Source organism: Cephus cinctus, unplaced genomic scaffold, assembly GCF_000341935.2.
Source record: "Cephus cinctus unplaced genomic scaffold, Ccin1 Ccin1_scaffold0577, whole genome shotgun sequence".
NCBI classification, from domain to species: Eukaryota; Metazoa; Arthropoda; class Insecta; order Hymenoptera; family Cephidae; genus Cephus; species Cephus cinctus.
This window is the reverse complement of record NW_014333226.1, coordinates 543,832-555,612: the sequence shown is the minus strand read 5'-3', so window position 1 is coordinate 555,612 and position 11,781 is coordinate 543,832. Positions and strand designations below refer to the sequence as shown.

Genomic DNA, 11,781 nt, shown 5'->3' with positions numbered 1-11,781 from the left:
TAATAGTACGATGAATGATCAGAATCAATTTTTGCTTTACGCATCTGTTTATTACTTAATAATTAATATACATTCTCCCTTGTTTCAAATATTGCGAAGACCTTGAATGATTTGAAGTATTGAAATGCTACTAAATGGATCACTGTTATTTGAAATATAATGGAAAACGTACTGAACTAGTAACATTTTAAGTTTAATGCAGATTCTTTTGTTGCACAGTTGTTGATTTCGTATTCATTTAGGTTCAATATATACCTCGGAAATATTGATTTTATATTCACTAAATTCACATGTTTTTATCTTGAAGTACTGAAACGAATACATACATGAATTCATACATACAAAAATTATTGTAATTAATTGGTCAAACTTGTCATTTCTGTAAAAAGTAAATCAGTATCTAAATATTGTCAGTATTATACATTGGAGTTGAAGGCAATTAATCTAATGTTGTCAAGTGGATCACAAAAAATGATATAAATTTAATATAAAGATAGTCTTTAGGAATATTTTTACGTCATACATGTATTTGCGGCAGTTTGGCCAATTAATTAATCGCGATATGCAAGCTATTTACATATTCAGTAATTTAATTTTGCAAGGCATGTACAAAATGTCAACGAGAGGTACAGTTTACACTGGAACATTGTCTCTTCTATATTGAACACCACTTTTTTTAGTTTAAAATTAAATTGTGATTTTCTTAATGAGGTGATCGATATTGATCATTCTGATTCAGATAAGAAATGTCGATCAATTTACCTCAACCACAAGGTTTTATTATTTTATGATGTCCCTGAATCAACATCATAATATGTATGAGCACCACTATTGCCATTTTATAGCTTTGCACAAGGAACTTCATAAATTATGCCTTGTTATAAAACAAATGGCACATGTCTCATAAGTTTATACGAAAGCTAAATATAAAGTATTTTCTCGTTATACTGTTAGGAGAAAGAAAAGAGAACCAGCGATAATCACTGAGTATCGTTTTGCTTCATTCATTACCATTAATTTTGGACTTCTTCTTCTTCTTCTTTTTCTTTGGAACCTCTTCATTGTTTTCTGGCTCTGCAGGTGCATCTTCAGATACTCCATTCGACTTTCCATTTTCTAGCACTTCACTCTTTCGCTTTTTATCTTTCTTCTTCTTTTTCTTCGGAGATTCCTCCTCTATGCTAGCTATAACGGTTGCAGCTTCCTCTATTGCTTCCTTCATCACGTCAATATTCTTTTTCGGAATATCTCCGGTCTCATAAAACTTCAGTCTGTCCTCGACTTGTTGACGCAATTTCTCACCAAAAACATTCGTAGGTGTATCAGCGAAACAATCAATTCTGGATGCAATTGAACATTTGTTAGCCAAGTATCTTGAAATTCTACCCTTATTTTTTGTACCCGCTCGGCCGATGAATGTCGAATGGAACAACAATCCATATTTTGGAGTATTTCCTCGAGTTTTTAGTGCTCTGAATAGAGCCTTTTCAGCTCCAAGGATTTGTACAGTGGATGCAGGGTATTTGGCTAAATTCGTTAATGAACCGGCATGAGCAATGAGTCTTGCGCCAACTTGATCTCCAATCAGTGTGGCTAAGTTTGGAGCAACACCGGCCATTTTTGCTCGTAGATATTCTGCAAGTTGTTTTCTATAGTCAGCCAAAGCGATTACACGACCAGCAAACATCTCGATGTTTAAGAGATCCACAGGACTTATGTCCATCCCCATTGACGATTTTGATGCGTCGATAATAGCCTGAGCTTTGGCTGTATCCATTACAATCTCTTCTAACGCCTCCAACTTTTCATTGTTAAGTTCTTTGCGATTTTTAATAAACTGCGCAACCTTGGCGTACATGTAATTTTCTGGTACGATTTTCACAAGTTCTGGGAAGTGATAACTGTACCATTCACTGTAAATGAACAATAATCAATAATAAGTAGTAGGATTGGAGCAAATGACTAATTTATAGTGTTTTACAAGATGGTAATAATAAAATCTTTGTTCTAAAAGCATTTAACTTTTAACAGAGAAATTTCTTTATATAAACAACAGTGCTTTAATAAAACACTCACCGTATACGCATGCTAAAAGTATTAACGTCTTTGTCTAATTGATCCAGCAAGGCAATACTCTGAATAATCATATTATCCACGCGGTTCACATTGAACTTGACTTTGGCTCGAGAATAACTATGACCAAGACCAAGCTGTGCAATCCCTGAGCTCTTAGAAGTGAATCCTTTTACCAAATTATGGAAATGAAATCGTATTCCTCGAATAATTTCAGGAACAGCACCAGTATGGTCACATTTTATGTTCAGTGTTTCAGTAATACTTGCACCAAGTTTTGGATCAGATATACCAAGAACAATCTTCTGTTTCTTTCCAGCTTTTGGAACACTGGAATCTAAGAAAAGCTGCAGATCCTCTGGAACTATACCCTCAGAAATACTATTTATATTCTCCAAAGCTGCAAGAGCTGTTTTAAATGGTGAAAAAGCAACAAGTTTTACAACTCCATTGAACCGAGCCAAGTCTGTTACAGATGCCTCAACTTGAGGAAGTAGCATTCCAACTTCTTCAAATTCCTTCACACTGAACAGGGCATAGCCTGCAGCATGTTCATACAAAACATAAAGTTTTGTAGCCTGCAACAAAAAGAAAATGTAGGTGATATAATTTTTATATTGACACTGTCACATAAACAAATAAAGTATGCAATATCAACAAAAAATGACAGTACTTAATATATAAATATAACAATAAAATGTTATATTTTTATCTATTTTTAAATCATTCATCATCCAATTTCTCCGGTAATTCAGGTTATTCAACACGCTGCTATGTTTACATTTTAATTTAATACATTCTCAACCATTATATCCACAAAACATTGTAGCAAAAATGCACGTTAAATTTACGATTTATTATGAAAAAACTTACCATAATTTTAGACTTCCTATTTATTTTTCACAATTATAAAATGTTACATGCACATCACTATGTCCCAAGCGTGACCATGTGTACCGGAAAGCTTGGTGAGGCCATTTTGAAAAAAATCTACACTACTGTGCAACTTCCAACACTGAACTCCAATTGGTCAATGAAGTTCGACAGTTTCATTGCAAGATAGAATGTTTACAGAATACCCGACTTACGGACAACTTTCTAATTGGAAATATATTTGTATAATTTATGGGAAATATTAGTTAGCTAGTTCATTATTACTCCTTTTGTTAAATAATTTACAATTCATTTCCACAGTACACGCTTCAAACAGCGTTAACCAATGGCGTTCATCTCTACCTTTTAAAACGTACGCGTCATTGGTTATCCGATTATTAATTACAAAAATAATCCTCAGGCTACGGTCTCCGGCATGGCTCAGGTTATATACATTGTGATATACATAAATATGAATCAATTTCAATGAAACAGCACGTGGGAAAATGTCGTTTAGGAAATTGTACATTGAAAAAATAAGTCATTTTGTAAAATGGTGATAAAACGCAAATTAGGAAAAATATTGATGTTTCGAAAAAATGATCATTTTTATTACGTTACAGATTACCAATCTTGATTCATAGACTCATAGTGAATTTAAAGAGTAGAAGTACTTAACCTATACATTCAGTTGAGTTTATATGTACACTTAAATATTAGTTATATTTCAATAGAAAAACAGTCACAATGCTGTCTTGTGTAGTTTGTGGTAGTTTAGAATTTTATACGGAGGCAGGGTATTTTTACTGCCAAGAATGCCAAACACAGAGCCAGGTAAGAATTTATATTTAACACTTATTTATTTGATAATGAACTTTATTGATTTCTTTGCACTAGGAAAAAAGGGAAGAAATTTTGGAAATTAGGGTAGACCCTTCTACACGATTGAGAAAGACGAGGATTCGACAAGATCAATCTACTAAATCAGGTAAACTTGCATACGTTTCATTCAAATAATATTATTAGTCTAATGATACATTTAACAATGTTTTTTCTCAGCACAAGAAATTGGATGGACTTCGTGGGAACTATATAACTTCATATTAATTGGTTTAACAAATGAACTTATCGAACTTGGAGCACCAATGGAAATAAAACTAACAGTTCTTCAGCTATGGTCAACCTACTTGGGAAAAATTGAGGTGGCGTTCACTTCCACTGAGAAACAACATATTCCAAAACTTGCACGTAGATTTAATAAAAAGTAGGTGTTTTACAAATGATGCGTTTATCAATAATGTCGAACAATGTATAACCAAAGATATATTTCAGAGATGCTGCTATTATTTATGGTAAAATACAACAGAAAAAGAGAAACAGAAAGCGAAAGCGAGATGCCAGTGGTGCTAGTGCATCTTCCTTGGTATCTACAAGTTATATGAGTGAGGGTAGTTCTATTAAGGAATTAAATAAGCAAAAGGTATGTATAATTTAATATTTTCCAATTAATCATCAAGAACATCATTTATTATTCATAAATATTACAGAAAATGTTAGTAGCTGCTGAGTATGATAGATACATCCAGTCACAAGATAGCTCTGAAGCTGATGCTGTCAGTCTGATGAATCAAAGTTTATACAGTCTACAATCAAATGGCAGTCGCTCTTCAACACGTAGTAAAAGGTAAATTTTTTTAGTATTCTCTAACTATACAAATTACAGTAGGTACTTATAATTCTATTATATTTTGTTTAGAGTTCAATTTAGTAAGCACGCCAAAATGGAAGCAAAAAGGATAAAGGAAGCCACCAAAATATTACCACTTGCAGAAAGGCGTAAACTTCAAGAAAAATATACGAGGAAACAATATCTTACTAGTCCTAACATGGTTTCACCCGTGAAATTATGGGCAATCCTATATTTAGCACTAAGAATACATGATCAACAAATTCATTTAGGAGATATGTTACGGTAAGTAATGTTTTCTAATCTCAGTCGACCTGTACTGCCTGTTACCTGTCGTTGGCACGAGACTAACCGAATCTCTTGATTTTCTTTTGTAATCTGATAAGTGGAAGACAACTGAATAATAGCGTTGCATTTTATGATAATCAGGTTTGTAAGGGAAGGACATTTATCCTATTATAAAATGGATCACCTAATTCCGCCAGAAATTGTTTTAACAAAAAGCGACTTGAATATTATAACACAAACTACGGAGATAACTCATAAGGCCATGAGAAACACATCAGCGCGTATGGCGAAGTTTCTTGGAGTTCGTGAAATAACTTGTCCGTACTTCTTGCCCTTAATAAGTCGATACTGTCAAGAATTACAACTACCCAGTATGGTGAAAAACTATATTCTTTAAAAATAATATTCCTCCATATTGTCAAGGCAGTTAATAACTTTGTAATACTTTCAGGAGGTGTATTACTGTATACTGAGAGACTCATCGCTTTGGCACCACCGAAAATGGTTTTCACTTTGCAAAATACAATGATTCCAAACTACGAAGCTCGCGCAATGGCATTTATTATTGTCATTTTAAAACTTCTGTTTGGTCTAGATGGAATTACGGAATACGAAATCAGTAGATTTGCGGAGACAACAAATCAGTAAGTTTTTTTTTTTTTTTTCGTCAATAAGTGCATTACCAATAATTTTATGTTACCATTTATTTTTTGAGAAATTCGCTTCATCGTCTATTGTTTCGGGAAAACCTCAAAATCACACGTCATTCCCTATTGCAAAAATATTAAGGTTACGTACTATGTGAAATGATGCATACAAATTAAAAGCATTTCTATTAATAAAACATGACCGAACACGAATTATATGATCGTAATGGAATTTATTCTAAAATGCTATACAAAAATTTCGATGTTCCACAATTCTTATCTAAGATATCAAAAGCCAAGATACAGAAACTGGCATCTGATAGCATTCCCTGTATAATAGTGCACGGCGGTGCTGGAGAAATTGTTGACTCAGAAGTTGTTGAGAAGGTATTCGCTTGTCAGAAATCCGCGTCTATTGGATATAAAATATTACTAAATGGAGGAAATTCCATAGAAGCGATCGAAGCAGCCCTTTGGTGGCTCGAGAACGATGAATATTTCAATTGCGGCTACGGCTCCGCATTAAATGAACTAGGTTTGTAGAATTTTGGAAAAATAGCTTTAGCAAAATTCGTTTCAAAACAAATTTTGTAATGTAGGAGATGTACAAATGGACGCATGTTTAATGGATGGTACAAGGTCCATATGTGGATCTGTGGCAGCTGTATCTGACATAGAACATCCTATATCATTAGCTAAATTTGTGATGGAGAATTATCCAAATACAATAGTTGTAGGGGATGGGGCTAAAACATTAGCAAACTGTGCAGGAATGAATTGGCTCTCCAAAGGCACCATGGTGGCACCGACAGTGCATAGAAATAAAGACAAGCCGCAATATACTTCTGAAAATTCATTTGCTGATCTAACCAAAAGTAATTGATCTCATCTAGAATGCTATTTAAATAAGTAATCTAATAAAATTTTAACTTCTAGAAAAATATGGTACTGTCGGTTGTATAGCTTGGGATGGTTTTACTATGGCAGTAGGAACCAGCACAGGTGGTTTGCACAATAAAAACGTCGGTAGAGTGGGAGACTCTCCACTTTTAGGCTGTGGTACATTCGCTAACAGTGAAGCAGGCTGTTCTTTGACGGGTCAAGGAGAATCAATAATAAAACTAGGAATGTCTAGGTCCATAGTTTCAGAAATAATAGAAGGTTGCGAGGCTGACGAAGCTCTTAAAAGAAATTTGGATAGAATGTCAAATAAAATGGGTAGTTTAGGTGGTGGAATAGTACTACAAAAATGTGGCTGTTGGAAATCCTACTGCACTACTTCTAGAATGCCTTATGCTATAGTCAAGAATGATTTGATTATGTTTGGAGCAGATGCCAATGAGAAAAGAATACAAAGATATGAACATGATACGGAGTTAGCATGTGGATGCGAATAATCGATTGCCCAAATTTTGAATGTACTCAATATCAATCATTACCCATAGTTTATGTATTATCATTTATTTATGAATAGTTGTTATTCGTCGTTGCAGGATGGTTGCGGAAAGTGGTCGCTTGGATTCAACATTATTTAGTTTTCGCGAATGGCAACGATACATCGAGTGTAGAAAAGCCTTATTAACGAAACTCCATTTCCCTACAAAATTAAAGTACGAACAAGACTTACCAAGCACTAGTCATCTCTATCTGGGGTTTCTCAAATGGATGCAATCAAAAAAGGAAAGGGATGATACCGAAGAGCCTAAACCAAAAGTTGCAATGCCTCAAGAGCTATCTAATGCTATGTCTCAATGTATTGGTAAACTAAATGAAAACTCCTTACCATTGAATGCAGGGGAAACGTTTGCACCATCATTAACACCCCAATACTCTTACCTCGAACAATTGCTAGAAAATTCAGACCGTGACATACCTAATCTCCTTCGAAGCAATTTTGCGGAAACCAAAATTGCATACACTACGAAACCGGAAATGTAAGTCAAATAAATAATTTTTATTCCGATAACAAGAAAGAAGCTTATCTGCAGATAGGTTTTCGTATTTGTGTGTTAATACATTCAATGTTACAGGGTAAAAAAACTAATATTTGGAGATCATGTTAATCTGGAAGTCATTGATTCAAATATGCATTTTTTGGAAAAGCTTGTACCACCTTTTAAACAGGTGGTTTTTTCACTGAAAGAATTGAATCAATTTGTGCTTGTGGGAACTGACGATTCTAAAGAGAATTTTCCGCTTCGCACTGGTGATGATCTAACCGAATATTTGTACAGAAATAATATTGGAAAATTGAAAATGGACATGAAAAAACAATCACTTTATGACAGTGTCCAAAACTTATTACCCACTACTCAAGATCTGACATCAGAATGCTGGGAAGATTTTGCGTTTAATGAAATTCTACCGAATGGTAGATTACTCATCGATGACGACAATGACGTGGGAAGTCATGACGATGAAACATTCAAAACAAATAATTCCTCGTCTCAAGATAATATTGATAATTTTTATGACAATTACAATCTCGAATTCTCCTCTACCGAAAAGGAAGCTATACTGAATGCTCCAATATCCAAGAATCCGGTTCATAATCCTATAATAATGTACTTTGATTCTTTGGGAAATTTTGTAAAATCAAAATATCGTAACCACGAAGGTATAAAAGCCAAAGTGTTCGAAATGCCTCTCGTTGAACAGCAAAAGTGCAATACGGACGATTTACATTCCAAAACGACAGCGATCAACATAATCGCAAAAAAGAAGAAGAAAAAGGCTAAAGTAAAGGATCCTAATAACCCTTTCAATTTAAGTGACGATGAAATTTCCACTTTGAATGGTTGCATTGGCGAGAATGAAAATGAGAATTGCTCTTTAAAGACGGAGATCACCGATAATTTAAAACTATTCCGACCTTACTCGGAATACTGGATATATCACTGTGAACTGGACGTAGGACAACCAACTTTCGAGTTATTTGAAAAGGAATTACCGACCAGCTTTCGTTGGCTTTTAAACGAGTGCGCAAGCGTTATAGAAGTTACTACTGAAAATTTATATAACGAAATATGTTTGATTGAGTCATACCACGGTCACATATTAAATCCTTCATACTTGCGTGAAAATAATATCTACGCTGCAAAAAACTGTAAAAGAAAGTCTCATTACAATTCTCTCAAGAGAAGATGGTAAAATAATGGTATAGCAACTATAAGACAATTATGTCAATATAATAATGTACATATCTGAAACATTATACATGTATATCACAATACCTCGTAATCATTCATATGTTTTAATAAAATAATTATGGGTCCAAAAAATCGTTGTGGATTTTTTTTTTTCTATTTGAAGAAGGAAAATCCATACATCGTCCTCAACATTAGTACCGTCCCGAAGGTACTGCATTACCCTCCATCAAAAGGCAGTTAAGTTTATGACCGCGAGGCGGCTCCAAAGTCGCGGTCAAGCAACTGTTGCACTGTTGAGACGGCTCGGATGTTCCCCGGCCTGATAGTCGGCGTTCAGTAGTAAACACCAGTTTGGGTGAGACAGTACTCAAGCAGCTGTCACAGTCCTAATCAGTCTGCGTGCATACGATTTGCACGCACCTGTCTCGTTGAGGTGATAAAGGGTGTAGTGCCTGTGTGTAACAAGATAGTTGACAGTCGAATACAATAGCAGTGAAGAAGAGGGTCCCAGTGTTCCTTGCGTTTTCTCTTATTTTTCACGGAGGGAGGTCTGCCTGAAGCCGCGAGCCTTTTCGTTGCTCATCCTTTTTTCTCCCCCCCCCCGCCCCCCATTGGCCAGAGGTAAGTGCGTGTCCGAGTTTATCTTCTTATTTTTTTTATCTTCTCCTGTTCTGTTTTTCACAATTATTACCTATAAAAGTAGGTAACCGCAGTCTTGGGAACCTCTCTTTACTGCTCGCAACACAGGAAGTAAATTTATTCGGGTGTTGCGATCCAAAAGAATATTTGGACTCTTCTCTCTAAGTGCAACTTTCTACCTTTTTTTTTCTTGATTGAACCTGAATTTCAAGGGTTCCGTCTGCACGGGATTATATCCACTACTAATGTTGTCTTGAGAGGATGAGGAACTCATGGGGATTATCGCAATGGTTTACTTCATTTTCTGTTCCTATTTATGGCCTTACTAATATTTATTGAGGGTGTAGAGAAATTTCGTACAGGTATATGCACTTCTGGCGAAAAAAGAATATGTATGCGTCTGAAAGACTGTTACATCTTACGTGATACATTTGCTATAATGCTTCACGCTTCTGTAGAAGCATGAAGGGAATATAAATATCAGTAGTGATGCATTTCCACAGAAGGACAATAGATGCAACGGGGTACTGTGAATCAGGTGTAAATTCATCCATCCATGTACCTTTGTAGATGCACGTGCACTGTGTATATTCATTTCTTATAACGTCTACGAGGTGTAACAAAACTCCATACATTTATTTATTTATTTACTTTAAAATACTTTGAACGCAACCTCATTCCCTGTTCTTTTTCATCTACCCAGACATTCGTATCAGAAGAAAATATCTGCCGTGAATTAAATCACAAAGAATGCTGAATTCATATCGTAGCATTCATTCGGGATTTACTGGAAAAACCGGTTCAACGACAATGTCTCGTTACGTGTACAATTCGATTCTTTCAATAGCAACAAGTTTGGTGTATGCACATACATATCGTCGTGGATCGTTAATAACTAATTTATTAATTATGTGTTGAATGGCAGAACTGTAGGTTGGCCACAAAATTACGGTGGTTTGTTTGAATTTGTCCACATTATGTACCAATATTTTGCATTCAAGAATGACGATACTTATTTATTCTATAGGATCGAAGAAAATCAATGGGGAAACGTTATTTTTTCCCATCAGCACGGCGTCTCCCTATATCTCCTATAACTTAAAGAGGATGTATCTGAAATACGAATATTCTGTTGAAAAGTGCGTACAGAGGAGGAGGATACTTATGCAATATGAGCTTACAATTGATAAGGTATAAAGAACGATTTGAAAGTTGACTCGCTACTAATACTTGTGACTGGTCATATTTCTCTGCGACTTGATTGCATTTTCACGAGCCTATATGAGTACGACGAGGCATGATCTAATTCTAAGGTCTGTACGTTATTGAATTAGTGACAACGTAAATGCATCTTGCCGTGGCACGACTTACAAAGCACGTAGTAAAAACTGAAGTTGAGAAAATGAGCAAAGCATTAAATAAAATCGATTCTCAGTATGAATATCAGTATCGTCATGGCATTTCGTATCAGGTAAACTGGAAAGGTTTTGCTTTACTTAACACTCAAGGAAGATATAATACATAAGAAAAGTTTAAGGTATTGGTGTTTGATGAAAAACAGGAATTATTCGCTATGCAAAAGAACGTGAAAACTTTTCCTCCGCCGACAAATCTTTATCTCGACCACATGGAATTTCCGCCAGCATTTACCAGCTGAGAAAATAAGAAGAAACTTACCTAGTCATGTCATCTGGGTTTCGGCTAAATGTTCTCACTGACCGCCCTATCAGCTATCGGGAAAGAACGTTGGAATATCAGATATACAGGCAATACGAACGAAACGAAACCATATTCTCATTTATCTTTCATGCCGCTTCTCTTGAGCCAAGCCGAATTGTGCAGATTTGCTATTATACTTTCCGGTCTCGATTATTTCCGTCAAATAGCCCCTGTTCGTCCAGGAATTTGAAAAAGTATATCCTTACTACAGTGTTTCTGAATTGTGCTCATTTTTTTTCTTTTGATCTTTCCGCAAGAATTGCTTTATATATGCCTATCCAACCTGTATGTACATATTTATTTATGCGGAACCGATAAAAGAAACAAATTGGCATGGAAGAGGGTTGTCTACCCTGACTGTACCACGTGTATTCAGTCCGATCGATATGGGGTTGACCCTCGATGCTATTGTCGATTTTATCAAAAAAAAAAAAAGATAGCAACTAAACACCTTGACACGCATATAGTGCGAGACAACCTTCATGCGTACCTACATATGTCACTTTTTGTCGATGGTGTTGAGTAGGTTCATGGTGATTCATCGCGATTACTCCGTCGTCAGTTGTAGCTATTGCAACCATAATTTGAATTTACAATTCTGCCATCTTGTAAATTAATATAAATTTCATGTTTATCTCGTATTTGGCAAAAGTTCTCTGAATAATCGGTCTGATATTTGAACTGCACGTCACATCTGTCGTATCGT

At 35.3% G+C, this 11,781-nt stretch overlaps 4 protein-coding genes across 5 annotated transcripts in view; 3 read left to right on the top strand and 1 right to left on the bottom strand.

Moving 5' to 3' along the window:
* Window positions 1-28: 28 nt before the first annotated feature.
* On the bottom strand, window positions 29-3,096 carry LOC107268691 (nucleolar protein 56). Its single transcript, XM_025085982.1, has 4 exons — window positions 2,947-3,096; window positions 2,077-2,651; window positions 1,012-1,913; window positions 29-309 (listed from the first exon to the last, which is right to left on the bottom strand). The coding sequence occupies exons 1-4, from the start codon at window positions 2,947-2,949 to the stop codon at window positions 287-289; spliced, it is 1,503 nt and encodes a 500-aa protein (XP_024941750.1). The 5' UTR covers window positions 2,950-3,096; the 3' UTR covers window positions 29-286.
* Window positions 3,097-3,242: 146 nt separating this feature from the next.
* Window positions 3,243-8,849, top strand: LOC107268690 (TATA box-binding protein-associated factor RNA polymerase I subunit B). Of its 2 annotated transcripts, XM_025085981.1 has the most exons (11): window positions 3,243-3,391; window positions 3,570-3,780; window positions 3,844-3,934; window positions 4,006-4,210; window positions 4,279-4,426; window positions 4,494-4,630; window positions 4,703-4,918; window positions 5,063-5,292; window positions 5,373-5,565; window positions 7,062-7,502; window positions 7,599-8,849. In XM_025085981.1, exons 2-11 carry the CDS (start codon window positions 3,694-3,696, stop codon window positions 8,716-8,718), a joined length of 2,868 nt encoding a protein of 955 aa, XP_024941749.1. In that variant the 5' UTR covers window positions 3,243-3,391; window positions 3,570-3,693; the 3' UTR covers window positions 8,719-8,849. The 2 variants fall into 2 exon arrangements, with proteins under 2 accessions (XP_024941749.1, XP_015597205.1); XM_015741719.2 differs by having other exon boundaries at window positions 3,243-3,780.
* On the top strand, window positions 5,575-6,985 carry LOC107268692 (isoaspartyl peptidase/L-asparaginase). The gene is made up of 4 exons (XM_025085983.1): window positions 5,575-6,103; window positions 6,168-6,443; window positions 6,505-6,703; window positions 6,796-6,985. The coding sequence occupies exons 1-4, from the start codon at window positions 5,767-5,769 to the stop codon at window positions 6,851-6,853; spliced, it is 870 nt and encodes a 289-aa protein (XP_024941751.1). The 5' UTR covers window positions 5,575-5,766; the 3' UTR covers window positions 6,854-6,985.
* A 196-nt stretch (window positions 8,850-9,045) lies between the features above and the next one.
* Window positions 9,046-11,781, top strand: part of LOC107268687 (protein phosphatase PP2A 55 kDa regulatory subunit) — a gene marked incomplete in the record, with an annotated part of 34,754 nt that continues 32,018 nt past the window's right edge. Inside the window, 1 exon segment of the mRNA XM_015741714.2 lies at window positions 9,046-9,271.

What these genes read in the sequence shown, in the direction of transcription:
- LOC107268690 (XM_025085981.1), top strand. Translation starts at nt 3,694, where the DNA reads ATGCTGTCTTGTGTAGTTTGTGGTAGTTTAGAATTTTATACGGAGGCA. An exon ending in AGATCAATCTACTAAATCAG is followed by an intron (nt 3,935 to 4,005) that starts GTAAACTTGCAT and finishes GTTTTTTCTCAG; the next exon opens with CACAAGAAATTGGATGGACT. An exon ending in CATTTAGGAGATATGTTACG is followed by an intron (nt 4,919 to 5,062) that starts GTAAGTAATGTT and finishes TATGATAATCAG; the next exon opens with GTTTGTAAGGGAAGGACATT.
- LOC107268692 (XM_025085983.1), top strand. Translation starts at nt 5,767, where the DNA reads ATGACCGAACACGAATTATATGATCGTAATGGAATTTATTCTAAAATG. An exon ending in ATTTGCTGATCTAACCAAAA is followed by an intron (nt 6,444 to 6,504) that starts GTAATTGATCTC and finishes TTTAACTTCTAG; the next exon opens with AAAAATATGGTACTGTCGGT. An exon ending in ATAAAACTAGGAATGTCTAG is followed by an intron (nt 6,704 to 6,795) that starts GTCCATAGTTTC and finishes TGGGTAGTTTAG; the next exon opens with GTGGTGGAATAGTACTACAA.
- LOC107268691 (XM_025085982.1), bottom strand. An exon ending in ACTTTTAGCATGCGTATACG is followed by an intron (nt 1,914 to 2,076) that starts GTGAGTGTTTTA and finishes GTTCATTTACAG; the next exon opens with TGAATGGTACAGTTATCACT. An exon ending in GAAGAAGTCCAAAATTAATG is followed by an intron (nt 310 to 1,011) that starts GTAATGAATGAA and finishes TATTCGTTTCAG; the next exon opens with TACTTCAAGATAAAAACATG.